Source organism: Balaenoptera physalus (assembly GCF_965194825.1).
Source record: "Balaenoptera physalus genome assembly, chromosome: 21".
Lineage (NCBI taxonomy): Eukaryota > Metazoa > Chordata > Mammalia > Artiodactyla > Balaenopteridae > Balaenoptera > Balaenoptera physalus.
The window spans coordinates 27,658,902-27,682,041 of record NC_138902.1 but is presented as its reverse complement, the minus strand read 5'-3'; the positions used below and the strand labels follow the sequence as shown (position 1 = coordinate 27,682,041).

At 35.1% G+C, this 23,140-nt stretch overlaps 1 protein-coding gene across 43 annotated transcripts in view; it reads right to left on the bottom strand.

Moving 5' to 3' along the window:
- PCM1 (pericentriolar material 1) overlaps nt 1-23,140 on the bottom strand; it is an 88,203-nt gene that overhangs the window by 5,376 nt on the left and 59,687 nt on the right. For 21 of the 43 annotated variants that reach the window (XM_082444449.1, XM_082444453.1, XM_082444450.1 and 18 more), the window contains 13 exons: nt 22,874-22,930; nt 20,357-20,529; nt 19,881-20,012; nt 16,200-16,320; nt 14,513-14,674; nt 14,117-14,256; nt 9,061-9,195; nt 6,720-6,917; nt 5,056-5,118; nt 4,662-4,794; nt 4,197-4,357; nt 1,515-1,590; nt 717-973 (listed from right to left, as the gene is read on the bottom strand). In XM_082444449.1, coding sequence (XP_082300575.1) covers nt 717-973; nt 1,515-1,590; nt 4,197-4,357; nt 4,662-4,794; nt 5,056-5,118; nt 6,720-6,917; nt 9,061-9,195; nt 14,117-14,256; nt 14,513-14,674; nt 16,200-16,320; nt 19,881-20,012; nt 20,357-20,529; nt 22,874-22,930 — 1,808 coding nt within the window. The remainder of the gene's footprint in view (nt 1-716; nt 974-1,514; nt 1,591-4,196; nt 4,358-4,661; nt 4,795-5,055; nt 5,119-6,719; nt 6,918-9,060; nt 9,196-14,116; nt 14,257-14,512; nt 14,675-16,199; nt 16,321-19,880; nt 20,013-20,356; nt 20,530-22,873; nt 22,931-23,140) is intronic. The other 22 variants (XM_082444491.1, XM_082444455.1, XM_082444463.1 and 19 more) reach the window with 3 other exon arrangements.

Below are 23,140 nucleotides of genomic sequence, written 5' to 3'. Positions count from 1 at the left end.
AAGCCCCCTTGCTGAGAAGCTGTGAAATCATAAGTATATCTTTGGGCAGAAAACTGATGTTAATTAAACAATATGTGAAACATATTCTTTAGACCTAAAGGTACATTATTACAAATCCCTTCAGTTTTACTGACAAGAGAAAGTGAAGTATATATAACATATACAGCCCAAGGATCCACAAAAAAAACCCTATTTGCTATAAAATTAAATTGAAACAAACGTCCAGAGTAAAACTAAACTTAGCTACTTACATCATAAATGCAGATTTGCTAGCTTACTTTTCTGTCGTTCCCTATACAGAGCTAGGGACTCTAGTGCTGTCAAACTGCTTTATTTCCCATCCCAAATGTAAACCTTCAGGGTTATCAAAGATTATGAAGTGTTCCAAACTGTTGAGAAGTCAAGCGTGGATGGCGTAAGAGATGATTCACATATCACTACCCCTTTAGATCTGAACTTGAACTCCCTCAAGGTTTCCATATAAAACTCATCTCTTTGCTTCTCAAAACTATGAAAAGTGGAATTTTAGGTTTTGAGATGGTCATCTTAATTCACTATCACTCTTCTGTTCAAGTTTAAAATAAGTCTGAGTAAGAAACAAAAATGTTCCGACAGTTTCTAAACCTAAACACAAAGCAGAGTTATGTTTATATACTAGAAATGTTAACCTGAAAATGAAGAAATATGCACAGAAATGAAATGCAAATGATACATACATAGTCATTCACTAACACTGGAGATTCAGTGTCAGGACTTCCAGCCAAAGAGCTTTCAGGAGTTTCCTGGGCAGATTTAACTTCTTTGACTCTAGGCACCAAGGTTTCAATTTCAGTTAAAGGCAAAGGCAAAGCGTTAGGCTGATTAGATGAATCGATGGTAGTAAGAGCGTCCTTTTGGGCAGTGCTGTTTAAAGGTTGCTCATTTTCCAAGATATTGAGGTAACAGGGCTTCACAGGAGTGCTATCTTGGTCATCTGTCATCAAAAGAAAGTCTTAACATTAGTGTAATACAACTGTCATTAAATTTACTATTATACCAAATAAAGACTAAACTGTATAAATTAGAGTAATCAAGACATTTAAGACCCAAAAGAAAAGGCAACTAGAAATTATCCTTATCAATGGTTCCCAAATTTATTTGACCAGATTCATCTGGGGATACTTTAAATATTAGATTCCTGAAATGCACCTGATTTCTAATGAAATAGGATTTTCAGGAGTAAGGCCCAGGAATGGGTATTTTTAAAAAATCCCCCGCATTGGTATCTAAAGATACCTTCCTTACAAAATTTTTTTCTGTGTTTAAATATTTGTCAACTATTCTTTAACAGCTGTTTGCAGAAACAAAGCCCTCGTGTTTTCTACAAAGGATTTATGGAGAAAAAAAAAAAGACATACCTCAGGTACAAAACACCTTTGAACTTCCATTAGCTAAGAATTTAGATTTTTTTGTTTTTAAGCACATAAAGGGCACTACAGATAATCTTAACATTGAAACTTATTTAGGTTTCTTACCTTTACTAGTAGTGGGTTCTTGTTCTGATGGGACGTTTTTGCTTTCCGCTGATTTTTCAAAATCGTGCTGTGGAACCTGGAAGGAAAAAGTGATGTCTTAATAGTAGGGCCTAAATATATGGTCACTATGCAGGAGATGCTTGGTAAGTGTGGTATGTCCAGCCTGAGACCTCAGACAGGGGAATTTAAAATACCCCCTGAAAGTGTTTCAGGGAGGCGGCGGCGGCTGCAGTTCCGCGGCAGCCCAGGACAAGGGCTCCTCTTCTCAGCCGCACAGGAACACAAGGAACTGAATGTTACGGACTCCACTAGTTTTCACTGTTTTTTTCAGACCAGACTCTATCTTAAATGAAACTAAAAGACACCTGTTTATATGCAGATGTTAAGTGAAAGGAAGAGGAAATGACGAGGAGGAGAGAAAGATGAACAGAGCTAAGTGCCTTCTGCAGGAGGACAGAAAACTGAAGACACCTCATAACTGGGTGTACCAGATGCTAGGAAAGAAGGAGTACAGTCGTGGGGTGGGAGCTGGTGACAAGGGGACGGTGCTGGTGGTTGTCTGAAGCTGTTTAAGAAATATGTGGACCTTTAGATTCCCTCCCCCAGGCTCAACAGAAAATGGGAGATTATGTTTTGGAGAAAAGGAACTAGTGAGCCTCAGACCAGGGGCCACCAGGGAAGGGGTAGGCTGCAGAAAGCACAAGTGAAGACAGGATAAAGTGTCACACTGAAACAGAAAGATCTAGTGCAAGTCTGTATAGAGGTGGGACCCTCAGCCCTAATCCTACATCTAACTGCAGAACACCAACAGCCAAGGAGGCAGAAGGAGACTGGAGGACCCTCCCTACTTTGGAGAAACTAAACCACCCCAGAGAAAAGACCAATAGGAATTAACATTTGGGACTTTCTGTCAAAAAGCTATACACTCGGCTACCCTATGGTGAAGCCCAAAAGAACCCCACCTGGCTTTTTGATGTATTATTCTTTAATATAAGCACCAAAGGTACAGTGGATATTTAAAGAAAGCCTCTAGGTGGGTAAGAGAAAATATTGCTTTGATGAAGTAATAGGGTGCTATAAAAAAGTAACAATCAGGAAAAAAGTACTTAGAAATTAAAAATATAACAGTTGAAATAAAAATAATTTCATATAGGTATTAAGGTCAAAGAAATCTCCCAAAAAGTAAAAGAGAAAGAGCAATGAGACAATAAAAGAGAGGAGAAAATTAGATCAACCCATGGGAGCTAATAACGTTTGATAACATTTATTCCAGAAGAAAAGAAGAGAAAATGGTAAGGAAGAAATAAAAGAAATAAAATAAAATTGACCAAACCTGAAGAACATGCTATATTGAAAAGACAACTGAGTACCTAGTGTAGTGAATGAAAAAAGACCTGCAACAATGTATATCACTGTAAAGTTTCAGAACTCCGGGGTGGGGGTGGGGGTGGGGGTGGGGGGTGGGGGTAGAGGGTGGGAGTGGGGAGGTGGGGATGGAGGGAAAGCTTCTAGAGCTAGAAAGAAAAAAAGATATATATGAAGAATCAGAATAAAGAAAGGCAATGGCAACACTGAAAACTAGAAGACAAGGAAACAGTGCCTTCAAAGACCTGAGGGAAAATGATTTTCAACACTGAAGTGTTAAGTTTTCTTAGACAATATAAAGCCTCAAAATATTCTTTGCACTCTTTCTTAGAGAGCTACTGGAAGATGTGCTCCACCAAAATGAGGTAATAAACCAAGGAAGAGAAAGGCAAGATTTGATTCCAGAAACTGAGATCTAATAAAGAACAACAAAGGGGATTCCCAGGCTGGTAGCTATTTAAAGGTCTAAAGAACAGCCAAACCCAGAACGGAGCAGGAAAGGAGAATGCTCCGGGAAGGAAGGACAAAACTGGCTAATTGGTTCATGTAGAAAATTCTACTGAGAGGTTTATAAAACTACTGATGGGCATAGCAAAGACTTGAGTTTGTGATGAAAGAAAAGAGAGTAAATAAAAAAATTGAGACAATTATTAAATTCAGGTGAAAAAATGTGTAAGACTTAGCAATAAATAATATTTGCTTAGCTCAACAGTCAGTAATATTTACAAAGTTTGGTTAAATCTAAATATTTGGTTAAATACAGATTTAACCAAAAGGTATAATTAAATGAGGTGGACAGGATTAATATAATTAAATGAGGAGCCGTAAGTGACCTAAAAATCTTCACCTGCTGTAATAGAAGTCAGTAGGTAATGCCTAATACATAAATGAATAAATACACACACATATTATTCAGATGTAAGGAGGTAAACAGCAGAAGAAATCATACAAAAGTTTGCCTCTGGGGCAGGATGAGGTGAAGGTAGGAAAGGGAATGATTTTATTTTGTTACATACCACTTCCATGTATAACTAGAAAAAAATAAAACTTAAAAATCCAGATCTTCTGAAGTAATCACATAGTTTTTTAGGACTTGTTATCAAAAAAAAAAAATTTTTTTTGAAGTGCTTTAAATGTAAACATTGCTAAATACAAAAATAATAATAGTGTTTAGGATTTCAATAAGAATATTAAAGTAGTTTGTATTCATGAAAATGAGAATGGGGAAGTTGTAAATTTTAACATCTGTAAAAAGAATCAGCTTTTTAGTAGTTACAGTAAGACTGGTGGAGGGTGTGTTAGTCTGCACTGGAATACCTGATCATCGTGTTCATTTTCTTCTGTAGTTTCAGTGTTAGCCTGCAGTGAAGTCTGGACATCTACAGGTCCCTCTTCAAATTCTTCTATTTCTTCATCTTCATTCTCATCTTCTCCACTTCCATAATTAGTCAAAGCCTGAGTTTCAGCTTTGGACAAATCTAAGTTGATTAATAACACAACTTTTAGTAAAATTTCAGCACTTAAATCTTAATAATAGCTACCATTTATTGCATTCCTGCATTGCTCAAGTGCTTTACATACAGTATCTGAAATCTTTAAAACAGTAAGTACTAGAAAACTGTGGTGTAGAAAGGACAGGTAATTTAGTCAGGGTCACACGGAAATTCAAATTCAGAGTTGCTTGACACCCAATTCTATAATCATTCCACTCCACCAAACTGTTTCAATAAGCCATCTATAAAGAACTAATGTATAAACCTAGTCTAGAGCCTTCAGACTTACTAATAGACACTGGACAGTCTTCACTTTCATCTTCCTCTTGATCAGAGACATCAGAGCTCACATTTTTGGGACCATCACCATCATAAACCTCAGCTGTTTGAGTCTGTTTAACTGTTTCAGTCTCATCCTTGTCCTAGCCACAAATAAATTTGAGTAATTAATACCTTACAGTACATTTTTAAAAGGTATACAGTAAGTCTATCATAAAAATTAATAATAGTTATTATCTAATAAAAAATATAAAGAATCATTTTAAATTTAGTTCTGTTTTTAAAAGAAAATAAAAGTTTGTCAGAAGAAAGGATATTTTATGATATACTTTGCTCTCAAACATTAAGGTAAAAGCTACTTAAATTATTTAATCTTTTGTTTCAAAAGCATTATTAGCACATACTTTGTCTTCATCATCAATTTCTCCAGCAGGTGAGCCATGATCTCCTTCAAGAATCCTTTTGGCCTATAAGCAAATCAATTAAGCAGAATTTAGGGGTAACCATTCATCATTACACTTAAGTACTCAGTAAACCTTAACAAATGCTGCACTTTTTAACCATCATCCAAAGAGTTGAGTGTTTTCTTAGAAATGTAAATTCAACTCTTTCATTTAAATCTTTTAAACGAACAAAACAAAAAGCAACACTGTCTACCGGACATCTCCTTGGATGTGTAAGAAATATCACGAACTTACTAAATCCAAAACAAAAATTTAGATTCCTTCCCTTCCAAAACCCCATCTTCCTTCAGTCTCCCAGTCTCAGTAAATTGCTCTTCATCCACCCAAATGCACAAGCCAGAAAACCAGGAACCAGCCTGTACTTTACTTTTATGATCCACACTGAAACTATTAGAATGCGTTATTGACTCAATCATCCAAAGGTATCTGTTGTTACACACTCAAAGATAAGACACATAATTTCTTACCTGGACTATTGCAACAGCCTTACAACTGGTCTCTCTGCTTCCATCTCTACTCTTCTACAATTCCTAATCAGTATCATATCCAGACAAATCTTAAACTGAGATTATGTCACTCCTCTACTCCAAACTTTCCCATGAGTTTCCATCATGCTTACAAAAAAATAAAATATAAGGTCCCTACCACAGTTTCTAAGGTTCCATAACTTGGTCCTACCTACCTCTGTGTACCTCATCTCCTACATGCTCGTCTCATTTAAAGTGTTCCTGCCTCCCTGGCCTTCTCTCTATTCTCCAAAACACTCAATCCTGCCTTAAGAGTCTTTCTTTATACTTAACAGTTCTCTCTGCCTGGAATGCTCTTCCCTTTCATCTTCATTATAAACTCCTCTTGTCCCTCCATGGCTTACCTCACTTTTCATCCCCTGAAGGAGCCTCGTGATTCCGCCATCTAAAGCAACCCTTCCTATCATTTTTTTTATAGTATCATCGTCTTTTATTTTTTTCAAGCTCTAAGCAACGACTGAAATGATGTGAAACTTATTTATGTCTACAATAAAAAACATTATGAAAAGTGTGAAAAAGATGGCTTGACTTTATCTACTTTAGATTTCAGGAAGAAGGGTTATCTGTTTCCGTTTTGAGTCTTGACCTGCTTTCCCTCTCATGATTGGAGTCAAGAAAAGGGTGCTTGTCTAGGGAAAAAGCCTCCTGGTATGCCTTAAGTTGAGGGGAAAAAAACATCCAATTTCATATGTGATCAAGACTACTTTAACAGGGTATAAGCAGCTACAGGGATATACAACCGAAGCCCTGACTAATAACAAGCATAAGTGTTGGCTGGGGTGATAAATACTCCCGGGGCACCTGCTGGGATTGGCAATAACCACGGCAGGCAGCTGGCCACGGGCCGGATCCCACTCCTCCTCTCTCTTCTGGAAACCTGCGTAAGTGGCAGTAACGTGAAGTGGCTATCTGACAATTCCCGCCACCCGTTCCTGCCTGCATTCCTGATTAACTCCTATTACTAAAAAAACCTACTTTTGCTGAGGTCAAGTATGATTTTAGTTACTCATAATGATCAAGAACTACATTTATATGCTAATTATAACTACTCCTAAAATCAAAATGCATGTAATTTACCTCTTTCGCATAAGACTGTATCACTCCAGCTGCTTCTATTTTCCTTTTGCATCTCTGTTTAACAGTTATACTATTATTATCCAAATCTTGCATGAGTTTAAAGAAAGCCAATTCATTAAATAACACTTCAGATATCTCTACAAGAAGATCTTCTCCACAATCTTTCAGTTTTCTGCCAGCAAATTTTGCCAGTGAATCCTGTTCAAAGATAAACCAAATAGCTTTAAGATTACAGTAAACTTCAACTGTGGGTAAAGCAATACAAACAATCAACAAGTTTAAATTATAATACTCACCAATGAGAAAACAATATTATTACTTTTTAGTATTGAAAAACTTAAAACTAATGGCTAAGACAGGCTAAGGAAAGATATATTAATATTACTAAAAATATTACTAAGTAGGAATCTTGCTAGTCCTGCTTACAGAGTATACAAAAGAACATATGGTCATCCATAGCTTTAGTCCCTATGTAATATAACTGCTCGCCACAAATATAGAAGATAAGGGATTCCTAATCTCACAAGAGGTCCCACACAGTACCAGAGGATATACATATAAACCACAGTGAAAAGCTGAAGTGCCATGAGAGAAGAAAATACCATTAGAATACTTTTCAAGTTTTCCCCTTTATGTAAGGCAGCCAATCATTCTAATTTAAATTTTCTCTTCAAAATCAGTCTAAAAGTAAACTTTAGTTCTATTTAAGCTGAAATATAGTATCATCAAATGAACAAGTCTGCTATACTCTACACATTTTTTACAAAACCGCTTTTATTTTTCTTTCTTCCTAAAAATATGGACTATGCTATTTAGAAAACAGGCAAACAACTATAATGCTCGGTGCCCCCTCCCTCCCAAAAAAACACCTTATCTAGCACAGTGATGGAGAGAAGTACAAACCCTGGGTCCTTCATGAAAAAAAATTCACTGAATAGGTTTTGTAAGAGAAAAAGTAGAAGACTAATTTAATCTCTACCTCAAGAAAATTTTCAACTCTGGGCAAGATTTAATGTAAACTAACTTTTATTCTTCATGTAGGTCTCCTTGCGAAAAAAATTAGGAATAAGATGAAAGAAAAGCAGTCGGATTTTCTTAGACTTAGAAAAAAAAAATCCTACGTGCAAATTAACATATGGAATCTGCCCACAATTGTAACAGCAGAGAAAACTGAGGACGGGCTGCATGGATCCCGATTAACAAAAGCATTTAAAGCGTCAACAGTTTCTCTTTCAACCCGACTCTAAACTGGGGTCCTTTCTGTCTGTCTGTGGGAGTAAGTTACCTAGTTAAGGTTATAAAAATACATTTATCTAAAAATTATCCTGAACAGTTTAAACAATGCCTAACACCACAGATGTCTTATATTCCTTATGTGTTAGTACAACTAGATTAAATAGAGCCAGGACATTTTAGGATCTATTACTATAGATTTATATAGATTATATAGATTTATATAGATTACTATAGATTTCCTGAAATTTATACTTCAGTCTTATTAAAAACAAAATGAAAAATTATAGTGATGGAAAAGCACATCAACCTAGGGTTTTTAAAAATTTGATGGACAAAGTGAAAATACTATCTCTAAAACCAATTTAAATTAAACACAGGAATAGGAAGCAAGGAAAAATTTTACAGGAAAATTCTGTAATACAGATGAAAAGAAAAACATATTTTCCAGTTTGGAGCCATAACACACATCACTGAACTATCTCAATGGGAAAACATACCGGTGAATTTCACCGTCACGATGTTTATTATGCGGAGTAATTATGTACCCCTACTCATTAACACAGGGGTTCTCCTCCTTGGCACTGCTAACACTCCACAAGGCGCTACTACCAGCCCCTCCCTGCCTGTTGGTCAGAGGACACTGCTAAGTGCCTCCCGGGAGGCACAACTGCCCCAGTTACAAACCACTAACCGTCACATGATTTAGTTACTGTTGCAGCCTAACAAGTCTCTACAATCAAAAGCTAGCTTCCGGCTTCTACAATTTCCCAGATTGGTAAAAATAATTATTTTAGAAAATATCACGGAATACTTTTTAAACAATTCAAACTTGAAATGCTCTTATTGGGTAGGAGAAAAATCAAAACAAAATTTTATTAGAGTTGGGCCAGGCCTTAGAGATGATAAAGTTAAATGAAGACACAGGCCCTAATCCAACTTTTTTTTAACTAAGTAAGCAATAACCTAAGAAGTATTAAAATGTCATCCCAAATGGATGCTAGACTGAATATCTACTTGAATAAACTGTGTAATGTCAGAAAATGGCGGGAAAAAAAAATCCTAACCGCATGGTACATATTGAAGTCATACAAGTACAAACTCTTACCTGTAATATACTTCCAAGTTGTTTATGGAAGAACTTTACAAACTCTTTGCTCTCATCGTTTTGCTGGGTAAGAGTCAAAACCATGCGTCTTACTGACGTCAGAAGTTGAGAAGAGCATACTTCATCCATGTGCTCCTGAGAAAAATCCTAGTTGGTTAGGATGTAACTTACCTTGTTTAAAAACTATTAATCCACATAATATGAGATTGTATTTTTCTTGCATAAGCTCTTCAGCTTTTAGATGCACACTTGGAAACTTCGTTCATAAGAATAGCCAAACTCCCCCCTACACACATTAAAAGGTTTGCAAATTTTGACTCACCATAGCAGATAACAGCCAGTAAAAGAAACTGGCTGATTCAACATTTCCCATCACTTCCTTTCTGTACTTTAAGGAACTACTCATGCCATGGTTTCCATATTGCCTGTATTCCTATTTGCAGTTCAGTTCATTTCAACTACTCTCACAACCACACTTCACCTTCCACCCAACTTCCTCTGCATTATCTTCTAACTTTTCTAAGCCTTGGCACTGCTGACATCCTGTGCATTGTAGGATATTTAGCAGCCCTCTGGCCTCTACCCACTAGAAGCGAATGGCACCCTCCACTCTCCCAAGTTCTGACAACTAAAAAACATACCCAGACATCACAAAATGTTATTAGGGTCAAAATCATACCCAGTTGAGAACTACTGTCCTTTCTTAACAAGCCCCTTTGGGCAACTCTCTTCATCACCTTAATCTTCCTTTAGAAGCATGTGCAGGCTACATATCAATCCACACCACCATTAACTTCCTGAGGTGAGTCCGTAAAGCATCCTTACCAAGTAACCTCAAGGTTCTGATCCTTTCTGCCACTGAACTCATTGGGCAGGTCCTCTAACCTTGACTCACGTTAAGTTTGTGGGGTTTTTTCCCCTTCCATTACAAATGTGTAAAACAAGGTGGCCAAACTAGATGATGTCTAAGATCCCTTTAATCTAAGGATTTAAGCTCATTTAAAAAAAATTCATGTGTCAAGGCAGGCAATTTAAAAAAAAGACAACAGTCCCCGTCTTCAAAGAATCAAATACCAGTGAAGGAGTCGGATCATGAATACATCAATCACTACAAGCTACGCACTGTCCAGTAGGTGATACTTTTAAACTGCAGGGACCGTTTCTTACTCATCACCTAGCACAGCTGCTAGCTCACAGGAGATACTCATTACTTGCTGAATAAATAAGGATCATAAAAGAAGCACACACTAGGTGCCCTAAGGAGCTGTGGGAGCATATCAGAGCGCTGAAGAAAGGTCAGTCAGGCAGAAAAGAGTGACAGCATTTTATATTTTCAATGATGACTAGTTGCACAAAGGGCCGATATATGAAAAAGAAATGGCAGGTATAGGAAATGTTGAGTAGTTTGAAATGAGTATTTATCTAGATGGAGAGCAGTGAGAGATGAAGCTGGGAAACTAAACCACATGCAGTGGTGAAATCTCTCGACTTCAAAGATATGAATTAAGATTATGCTATTGGAGAGAAGGAAGTAAAACTAACTGCTCTTAGGGGCAAAATCAATTTTTTAAAAAATCAATTTTTGACTCACAGGTGATAGAGGGTAAGAGAAAGGAAGTCTAGCTTAGGTGACTGGGTGTAAGGCAAGCTTAGGTGACTGGGTGTAACAAAGAAGTTCTATAATCTTAGAATCTTAGTTCTTAGTTCTATAATCTTACCCAGAAAGTCAAGATTTGAAGTGAAATGAGACATCATAAAGTAGTTAAAATCAGACCATTAGTCCTACTCATTTTGTTGGCCTCAGAAACTGTCTGCAATGATAAATTTAGTAGGGGATCCTTATGAAAGGATATAACTTAATCAGACACAAAACTGTAAATGCAATAAAATTTCCTGAGATGGTCGCATTCCCTACACATAAAGCTAAATCATTTATATTTTTTAACACTTAGAAAATAACTGTACATATCAAATAAATATCACTACCAATATACCTAATTCAACCAAAAAGACATGTTTAAAAGTATTTATTGAATTACAATAAAACAAAAACCTATAAGAAAAAAGGTAATGCTTTGTTGTCTATGCCTAAGATAGAAGCAAGCAATGACCTGAATAGTTTGTCAATTTACTTTAGGGAATAGTTTCAAACTCTTAAATGAATATCTACCTATCTATCTATAAGAATATATATATATTCTTATAATTTATAGGAATATAAATATGTGAGGGGGTGAATACATATTTTAATAAATGCACAGGAATAACGGATGAAACTGATGTATTTGTCTTATCTCCTCAGATTCCCTTCATCTAGTCTCTGAAGTCCTTCTTGAGTGAAAATACTAAGAAATCGAGAAAGACATTATTCTAGTGGGGAGATACAGGCAAAAAATTGTGATACTTTGTCATAAGTGCTGTAATAAAAATATGTACCAAGTATCCCTGAAGCAGTGACGAGAAGGAGAAATCCTGCCTGCGAGTACATGCTAACATACTTCAGCTGGGTCCTCAAGGGTGTGACTGCCAGAGGAAGGGTGAAGGGCATTCGAGGCAAAGGAAGTAAAATGGGCAAGGTGCCTTTTTGAACAATGTCAAGGAGGATACGAGGTACGTGGGAAGGAATAGTTATGAGGCTGGGACCAGGCTATAAAAGTTTTATGAGCGATGCTGAATCTGATCTGGATTCTATAGGCCAACTGTTTTCAAAGTATACTTCAAACTACACTTGATCAGTCTGAAAACCACAGTCAAGGTTTGGTGGATCCATTCACTTACTAATTCATCAAGTATTTACCAAGTACCTACTACCTGCATGTACTACACTTGGCATGGTAAGACAGTGACCAAACAGTTTAACATCTCTGATGTAAATCTTCCATTACTTCATGGAGCTTACATGTAACAAGGGAGACAGACAAAATAAATAAGCAAATATTAAATAGGTTATAAGGTGACAAGCACTATGAAGATAAAGAAAAGCAGATAAGGAGTAGGGGAGATCTGCTCACCCAATAAGTAACATTTGATTAAAGCCTTGAGGGTTCAAAGGAAAAAGCCACGCAGGTATGTGAAGGAAGAGCATTCCAGGTAGAAGAAGTACCAGCACGTGCCAAAGCCTTAAAAGTGCTAGGAGCGCTAGCAGGAGAGTTGAAAGATTAGAAGAGGAGGCAGAGACAGAGAGAGCCATTTGGAGCTGCTGCGGGTGCCCAGGGAAAGGCTAAGTTTTTCACTTTTCACATGGAATAATTTGGGCATAGACAGATGGATCGTCTCTCTCCTCTTGGCTATCACATCTCTTCAGAGAAAGCAGTTTCTATAATTGCCTTTTCAAAGATCTCTCTTCTCTTAAAATATTCCAAAGAAAGCAATTACTTCCACCGAGGGAAGAAATGTTAAGTATATGGAAACAACTTTCTGTTGTCAACATCTTACACATTGGCAAGTACAAGTAGGTTGTAAGAAATGAGCCCAATGACAACATATTTTGTAGTTTCCCACATCTGAATGAAAAGACCGTCTTTTCATTTCTAGTTTTTTAAATTTCCATTTTAAATGGGAATGTAAAAGGGGCCATCTCAGAAAGAAGCCCTGGCTTGCACGCTTCTTTCTCTCCCCTTTTCATTGTCATTAAACAAAATTAATGGTACTGCTTACTATTCTGTTAGTAGGAATATAAATTGTTAACCTTTCTGAGGGACAATGCACATAAGGCCCCAAAGCCTTAAAAATATTTATACCCTTAAAGCTCGAAATTCTATGTCTAAGAATTATTTCTGATAAATAAAATAAATAAAATAAAAATGGGATGTGTATTTAAATTTAGCTAAATCATTTAAGTATTGTTCATAATAGTGAAAAAGAAACCAGAATAAACATAAATGTTTAACAACAGGAACTGACAAAATAACAGGAAATTCTGTTCTATGAATACTCAGCCCTCACAGTAGCAATCAACATAGCTCACTGCTGGCAGTCCTACTTAGTCAACTCTGGCTCTTCCTCTTTTGCACAACTTTTATATGTTTGATCACCTGATCCTGGGCCCCAGTTCTAGGCCACCTTCTCTTATCTAGTGCTGGGCTTTAGGTGACCCTACCTACTGTTAGTAGGACCGGATTTCCAAAATATATCCCAACTGTCTACTTCTCCCCATCTTTAGTACCACACCCTTGTCTAAGCCATTATCATTTCTCACCTGTCTCATTGCTCTTCTGACCCCTATATTTAATTCTCCATAAACAAACCAGACTTTGTTTCTCTCTTACTTAAAACCTTCTGGGAGTTTCCCTTCGAACTTCGAACAAAATCCAAACTCCTAACCACACCTATGATGTTCTATGTAACTGGCCCTTCCCCCTTCTCCAACATCATCTCACACAAATTTCCTACAGCCACATGCTCCTTCATCCAGTTCCCTAACCGCCAAGCTAGCTCCTCCTTTAAGGCCTTCCTCTGTCTGGCATGGTCTGGGCTTAAGCCGGCGCCTTATGCACACCCCTGCTTAAATGTTCCCTCTTTAAAAAGTCTTCCCTGATCATCCGGTCAAAAACAGACACCATCACATCACCATATTTTAATTCTCTGCATGGCATCTATGACTACCTGATATATATCTACTTATATGTTTTATATTTGCTTGTTTTTTTAATTCATATTCTCATCTTAGCATGTAAGCTCCATGTTAGCAAAGGTCTTGACTTGTTCACTACTATATGCCAGGTTTTGTGGACAAAGCAGGCATCTTACAAATACTTTTGAATGAATAATGAATCAATAGTGTGTAACTATTAAAAAATACGCTGTAGAAAATAGCAATTCAGAAAGATGTTTATGTTATTAATATCTGAAAAAAGCAGAATGCACAAATATATGGACAAAATATTACAGAAAGGTTTACAAAATATTGACAGGAGCTATCTCTGGGTGACAAAATTATGGGTGATTTTTAGTTTTCTCTTTTGTCTACCTATTTTCTTAATTTATTACAATGGAGTCTTTGGTATGAATTTTAAAAATAAATACAGAAGTTTGTTTATTTTAAAAAATTGCTTACCTTCAAAAAGGGAATGACTTCTTTCATAATTGCTTTAATTTGCCGGTCCAGTTGCTGCGTATCAATTCTAGGACATGGGACGGTAGAAACTTCACTTACAGGTTGCTGTGAACTATGATTTTCAATAATAGGAGTTTCCGCTTTAAAAAAGAAAATGCTGTATTAGCAAAATAAAGTCTATGATGTTATATGTATACCTTTATGCAAAATTCTAAAGAATATTAAACTCTGATGATTTTATGCTAAAATAACACAAAGGAACAGCCATGTAGTTCTAGTACCCCTGATAATTAAAAGAAAAGTGGTCCAAAAAATCCCCGTTACACATCACGCGGGGCTCTTAATTTTTTATATATGGAGCGATGAGTCTTACTTTTAATCAATTCAAGAACACACCTTCTAAACCATCACCCGTAGTCGGGGCAGCAGCACCACCATCCTCATCCTCAATAATCCTGCAGGTGCATCTGACATTTGTGTTACTTTCAGCCTCAGTCTTCATACGCTCATATTCTCTCATTCTGGCTAATGCTTGATCTAAGTGAATCACAGTGTTACCTGCATATGGAACAGAAATATTTCTAGAAGATATAAAAGCGAACTTTTTCACGTATTCCATAAAATTTATTAATAAAAAAATAATGTCTGAGCATAAGGAAGAAAAACTAGCTTAACAAGTTCCAGATACTGTACTATTTGGGTACCTGGCATACATTATCACATTTACTTAATCCTTAAAATAACCCTATAAAGTAGATGATAGTACCCTCATTTTCACGGAACTTAAGTGACTGCCCAAGGTTTCACAGCCAGTTAAATACAGAATCAAGACTTGGAACCCAGCCCTCTCAGACTCTCAAGTCCATACATTACTTCACATAAACAGTACAACAAAAACTAATTCCAAAATGTCATACAAATTCTGATGTAAATAATCCAACCTAATACAAGCAATTAAGGTAGAGAAAAGACCTAAGAATGAGATTTCCCAATTCTTCTTTGTCCACTTCAGACAAAGCTAGTGGTGAAGGATTGTGAATAAACAATCAGCTAATGAAACTAAATAGGTAGGATTCAAAATCTCTTGGCAACTCAGAAAGTAGGGACAATTAAGGGAGAGAGGGTTGGCTACAGAGTGATTTTTCTCTATAATGAGATGAGCTCAGTACAGACTTGACAGGTATTTAATCAGAGGGAGCTAGGGCCTAGACTCCTCGTAATTAGGGTAAGGCAAAAGGAAAACGTACTGCTTACTAAAAGGTAGGTACCTAACGATAAAGCAGGGCTTGGCCCTTTTCTTTGTAGCGGAAAAGGCCTTTGAAATCATCTAAATCTTGTTCTCATCATATAAACAAACACTAGAATTATAGAACATTAGATTATTCTATCAACTAAGTACCCCGGAAGTCTGAATGATTGAATACTTGGGTATAGTTAGACGTGCTACAGTCTGGAAAATGAATCAGGCACCTGGGCATCTTTCTTTTCTCTAATTTCCTTTCCGAATTTAGGACTTGGGTTTTTTTCTCTCTGACCTATGCAACCCTCTAAGCTTTTGTTTTACTACTGATGTAAAAAAATGCAATGTGCCATGCCTCAGAGTTACCTGGATTTCCCACTATAAATTATATATGCTAAGAAATTTCAGTTCTTACCCAAATTATGAAGTTAACATTTTTATTGAAGATGTGATTGGATGAGGCATTGCTACCTCTGAATTTTTCCTACTGACTAACTGGAAGATCTTAAAGGATGACCTTTAAGAGAAAGGAAATTAACATTCTCTGAACTTCTATCAGGCATGCTAGAGAGTTCTGTGTATTTTTCACAAGAACATAGCAAGGTAAATAGGACCCCATTTCCTTAGTATATATATATATATATATATGCAGAGAGTCAGAAAGGTTAGATGATTTGCCCAAAGTCAAAGAGTTTAACAATTCTTGAATTCAGACTGATGGATGGACTTGTAAGTCCACATTCTTTCCACCACATCTTGCCTTTCTAGACTTTTGTTTCCTTATCAATGCCAATCAAAGACTATATTAAAGTCGTGTTCTAAGATTATAAAAATTCTGCTTACCCAGATCATCTGTTGCAAAAGGCTCAAAATTTGAAGATACAGACATGACACTAGCATTATCAGCATCATTTTGCTCACTTATTTTATGTGTTTCTCTCTCAAAGTTCTTCTCAAAAGTTTCCTAAGTTATAGTTTAAAAAAACAAATAAAAGTCACTAATATTTCTTTTAAAATTTTATGATTAATATTAAAAATTTAACATAGAAACTAAGTATTTGCATAAAACACTTAAAACTGTGATATAATGAAAGTTATAAAAAGTTGAATACAGAGTCACAGAGAATATTAAAATATTAAGTAACCTTGCAGAACACTTTGTCATTATGGAGATGAAAATACGCAGGGCCAGCTACTAATTAAATTCTAACTTGGAAAAGGTAACATTATTTCTACACTATCAGAGAAACTCTATCTTCACACTCTAACAATGCTTAGTACCTTACTATGATATCTGGTTGTCTCAGAAGAAAAACATGACAGCATCATTCATATTTTTTAAAATTAACTTTATTGAAGTATAATTTACATACAATGCACCCATTAAGTGTACAGTTTGATGAGTTTTGAAAAATATATGCACCAACGCAACCATCTTTCCTAAATATAAAGACCATTTCCACCAGCCCAGAAGAGTTCTTCTGTATCCTCTACACCCCACTCATATGATTTCTATTACCACAGATTAGTTTTGCTGGTTCTAGAGCTTTATATAAAATGGAACCACTCATTATATACTCTTCGGTGTCTGGCTTCTTTCACTCAGTATGTTTCTGAAATTAATCCATGTTGTTGTGTGTTTCAGAAGTTCATTATTTTTTAATGGCTGAAATAGTATTCCATTGTATGGATATACCACCGTTTGTTTATCCATTTATCTGGTGATGTTCCAGTTTGAGGCTATCATGACTAAAGATCCTATGAACATTAGTGTACAAGTATTTGTGGACATGTTTTCATTTCTCTTGGATGAGTACCTAGAAGAGAAATTGCTGGGTCACATGCCAAGTTGATGTTTAACTTTATAAGAAACTGCCAAACTGCTTTCCAAAGTGGCTGTACAATTTTTACAATCCTACAAGCAGTGTGAGAGTTCCAAATGCTCCAAATTCACACCAATACTTCTTATTTTCAGTCTTTTAAATTTCAGCCTTTCTAGTGGACGTGAGGTAGTACCTCATGTAGTTCTGATTTGCACACTGGTCATTTATATATCTTCTTTTGTGAAGCACATGTTCAAATCTCTTGCCCATTTTTTTTGAGTTGATTTCTTACAACTGAGTTGTAAAAGTTCCTTACATAGTCAGGATTTGTCTTTTACACAGTCATTTGCCAGATATATGTACTGAGGTTGTTTTCTCCTAATGGTATCTTTTGAAAAGCAGAGAGATTTTATTTTTATGAAGGCTGATTTATCAATTTTTTTCTTTTCATATTTAGTGCTGTGTCCTACAAAATCTCTGCTTATGTCAAAATCATGACGATTTTGCTTTCTTTTAGAAGTTTTATTTTAACTTTTCCAGGACTGTAAGTAGTTTCAAATTAATTTTTGTGTATAGTGTGATTAGGAGAGAGCCTCAATTATATTTTGACTGTAACTCATTTCACAATTGTGTTCTTTCCTAGCTACTGATCTTTTAAAGTTTTCTCTTAAATTATGAAATGAAAGGTTTGTCCCTGATTAAAGGAAATTCAGGCATTAGGGAACATGTTTTAAGAAATGGAACCATTTTGCTACTCCTTTAAGTAAGACTTGAAGGTAGATGTGCCTTTGCCATTTTATAGCACCCTGGAGTAGAAGATGCAAATTGTTTCTTCCTCTTCCTAAATCTCAATTCCTCAACCTCCTTGACTATAATCCCCAGATGTCTACTTTAATTCTCTCTTTCATGGCATGAAGACTTTTACACACTCTGAAAGGTATGTGTAAAAGCTCCGTAAATGGAACTCAAAGGACCTTGGCCTAGAAACATGGAGAATGAGACTCTATATCCATCCAGTATGGCAAGCACTAGCCATGCAGCTATTTAAATAAAATTTAGTTCCTCAATTCCATTAGTCACATTTCAAGTGCTCGACAGCCACATGTGGCTAATGGGTACTGTATTAGACAATGAAGATATAAGACACTTCCATCACTGTAGAAAGTTCTACTGGATAGCACTGCTCTAGATCTGCTAAGACACCTACTTATAAAGTATTACTGCATCTTTAAATTTTAACTTTAAAACCTTGTCAGGTTAACTTTATCATAAATTGTAGCTCAATTTTCAAAATTTACTGTTGACGATGCAAACCAATGGGCTCAAACCCTTTAAAATAACTGGAGGTAATGCCGCCTAGCTGAAATCTGGGTACAAAGAAAGGCACTGGAGTTAGGGATATAAAACTACTAAAAAAGATTTCTAAGAACAGACACTCTTCATGCTCCCTCAGTAAGTTATCTGAATGCCTAATCAACTTAAATGTAACCTAGTATCTCCTATTTTTTATGTATACAGCTGGACCACTTTTCATTTCCCACAAAAAAAGAGAACACAATTTTCAATTAATTAAAATAACAATTAATCCCAAGTAGCAATTAGTTACATTAATTTGTATTTGCTATTATAAAGTCAATCAAAACCATGTAGTTTTTGCACACAGGTTTATGTTCATAGTAGTTTAGGAGTTGGAGCCGAGTGAAGAAAAGTTTTAAGCAGAAAAGATGACTTGGGGAAGTATTGTTTTAAACATGAGTAAAATAAAAGAGCAAAAATTGAGAAAAAGTCCTCAATAATTGTAAGGAAATTACTATACATGAAGAAGAGAAGATGATCTTTTGAGAAAACACTATCTTTCCAGAAAAAAACGTATGTTATCATATTAACAATGGGCAGAAACACAGTAATATGCTTCCAACTCTATACCTATAGCAGGTATTTGCTAATCAATTATGGCACTCTTATCCATGAACATCCAGGTGCTGAAGTTGGTATAAAAAAGAATGTACTTGTTATCCCAGGACCACATATAATCTTTCACAATAGAATCATGGTCTGATCCTTTAAATAGGTGATTTCAAATGCCTAGTTCATTATCTCCTCAGTATCCTCGTAGTTTGCCATACAGTCATTCAATCCACTATGTGTGAGGTAGGTGTTATTTGGAGGACACAGTTTATTGAAAATATACACTTTCCTCACCACTCTTTTCCATTTCCAGGCCCTTTGTACTTTACTCAAAAATTTCTTCATCAATTTTAATACATTAAATTACATTTTCTACCAGGCTTTCTTTTGTCTAGGTTTCTCTTCTAACTCAAAGACTAACTCAATTTACCTTGTATTTACTCAAGGGTTCTTTGATCTAACTGCTGTCTGGTTTACTCAATGTCTTGAACGAAGACAACAATTTTTACTGAGTGTCTATTATGACTCAACTCCTATGTTGGACAAAGGAGATATAAATATGGCTACTTTAGACCTTATAACCTAACATTAATTTTTGGTGTTTGACTGCTGTCATATTGTGACTGAATTTTATACCTCACCTCAAAATAAAGCAATACATTATACTCAGCTTTTTAAAAATGCTAAAAACCAAATATATTAGGTATACTCACAATTTATTAACAACCTACTTAACTTTTGTTAGCTGCATACTGAAATTATGTCTACATTTCATTAATCATGATCAGCTTACATCATCAGTAGTAGCAAGGCTTTCACTGGGAGTAAGTTCTGAGTTTGATGCTATCCAAGTACCAGAATTCACTGACTTTACGTTTTCCCCTTCTTTTTCATGGTTCTCAGAAATATGTCTGGATACTATGTCCTAAATAAGGAAATAAGATAGCTATGAAAAACATTTGTGTTTAATCACAAAATTAAAAGTAGAAGTAGATACCAGAACAAATGCAATACTCCTGACCTCAAAGGTTAACTACGAGGAAGACATAACATTTACGATAAAACACTAAAAAATTGCTCAGAAAAAGACTTTATCTAAAGCTACTTAAGCTATATAAGATTATTAAAATGGCATGGAAATACTTAAAAAAACAGATCAAAATACTTATGGAACAAGGACATACTTCAGTCTAAGAAAGTAACCAGACAGAATGGTGAAAAATGGCAATACCAGAAAGCGTAGGGGAAAAAATGTTAGGTACTAGATACCTGCAATGCATATAAAGCCCTCTGTCTCAAATAGTCTGTATTCAGTAGCTGAAGTTCATGGAAGAGTTCAATAAGAAAATGTGGACGAGATTCATTTTGAGAAATCAACGTAGCTACTTCAGAATAAATGGTATCCCGCAAAGCTTCAAACATGGAAAAGTCACTCCCAGTTTCTGGAAGATATAAAAGATCAGGAAGTTAATATTGATGAAATACATTCCTGACTATTTCTTTTAACTTGCAACATTACTCTCACCTTTAAATTACTTAAAACACAATTCTATTTCAGAGCTTTTAAAGTAGAATAAAAATCTTAAAATTACCAAGAAAAAAATAATCTTAAAAATATCAAGATATACACTAAATATTTACTAGAGAAATAACATTACTTAGCATTACTTAGAGCAAAGTTATTTCTCAATGGAAAATTTTACACATTTCATAGGAATAATCAGTGGAAATCTTTCAGCACTTGAATGAAATAAGCAAATTGCAAACGATTTTCTTTTTTTGCTAATATGAGTTTTCTTACAGAAAAGGAAATTCGTTTATTTTGTTAATGTTGAGAACCAAATGCTGCCAAGGAAACATACTACTTTAAGGCTTATCTAGTTAGGTCTACTGATTCTCAAATCTCCGCAATCATGCTGTATTGATGAAAAACTGAATTGGTAACTATAACAAAATAGGTCAATTTTACTACAGTGTCTTACTGACACACTCATTATAAGTTGGAGCAAGCAGTGAGGCAAATGAAGTTTTCAGTTTCACAGAATCTAGGCATCACTCTATTATTTAGCAACAATTCTGCTACATGTATTTGTTTATAGCAAAGAATTATCACCCTTAAAGGTATACACTCATACCTTTACTTTTAAGAGCACAAATTAGGAACTGTTCCCATTTTGAGTTCTCTATGAAAAAAAAAAAAATTTCCCAGTGTTCTTCTAACTATCAAATTCTATAAACTTTCTAGAGTAACAGTAGAACCACAAGCAGCTAAATATTCAAGTTCTACAAAAATCAGTGATACGTTTTCAAGAAAGGGAATTTGAAATGTTGAGTGTTTTAATATATTGTGCTTTCAAATAAACATGCAAAGATCATTAAGATTTTAAAAATTCACTTTTTGCAAGAGAGAAATTTTTAAAATGCAAAGCAAATGTGGTTTAATGAAAAAACTTGCCATTAATTTACTAGGCAAATTAACATCCTCAGGCCTCAATTTCCACAAGTATAAAATAATAAGGGTAATAAATATGCAACTTCCCTATCTTGCCTCAGACATTTATGAGTATAAAATGAAATGATATACTAAAATTCTCTTAGTAGTTTTAAAATGTTCAAATGTGCCATGTTACTATAAAAATATTTATTATGAGCAGGAACCAGAACTATCTCTGTAGGAAATCTCTACTTATAGGAAAAATCCAGGTGTGAAGATGGGATATCACACAAACTTTCCCAATTTATACACTATATTGTAGTTTGATCAGTTGTTTTAGACAAAGTTTATTTTAAAGATATAAGAACAAAGCATATTTAATTACCTCTGTATGTGATAAAATTATCACTCTAAATTATATATCAGTAAAGATTAAATTATTCCCGAATAACGAATTATGCCAAACATATGCTTCATCCCTCCCGCCTGCAATAGAAAAGGGGAAAGTTTTTGCCAGTTTCTCCTCCTGGACTAAAATGCATTTGTTTAGGCTGGAAAAATCCTTGATCTCAGCCAGATTTCTCTGACTCCATCTTGTTTTTATCCTACTTTCAGAGTTCTTTTCTTTAGGAAGTACCACTGATACATTTAGCTTCCTCCAAACTACGTCCTTGTTTTTTTTGTTTTCTTTAAATTCCCCTAGAGGTTCATACAGGCTTTTCTTTTTTACTCATGTATAGCACAGGAGGCATTAAAGAATATTTACAATTCTAAATCATACAGAACCATGTCTAAAGAAAATTCATAGTTTAAAGACAAAAATAGCATTCTGCAATTTTCCATGATCTTTATTTATCATGGTCTTTGCATGTCATAGTTGCTTTTGTTCAACGGTTTATTTTTTTATACATGTTGACTGGTAAGGAAAAATAAGAACTACAACAGAAGTCATACACAATACTTAACACTGTAAATCAGAGCTAAGAATAAAAATAACTATATTTCTGTTTCTAAAAAATATTAATGCTCGTAAGCATTTAAAGAATACAAGATAAATAACTTCAAATAAAACACAAAATTATAACACCTATTACCTACATGAATGTGTTGGTTATGTTACATACACTAACAGAAAATGAAAATAAGAAAAGCAGCCAATTTTACCAAGTAAAGAATTATAAATGAAAACCTTCAGAATTTAGTAAGTATGAATTCTTTCTCTTTTACCAGCCAAATAACACATACACACTAAACTAAATCTAAAAAAATAATTAGAACAATAAAACTAAGGATTTTTAGGACCAATGGAAGAATTAACAAAAAGCGGACACCAAAACTAAGCAGATTGTTACCTGGCGCTTCATTGCATGCATTTCTGTTAGACTGCTGTAGTATTCTCCTAGCATGTGCTGTAGGAAAGGGCAGACATAAGGATGAACATAAAATGTGTATGAATAGTAAAGACAGGGTCTATAACATGAATAAATGAATGAAAAAAAGAAATAAGCAAATTTCTTTAAAATCGTTTGCCTGAACTGAAATGTTATCCCAAGGTATCGTTTATGCTCTGTTTAAAAATAATCTCTTCAGGGAAAATATCAAAAGATCTGCTATAAACT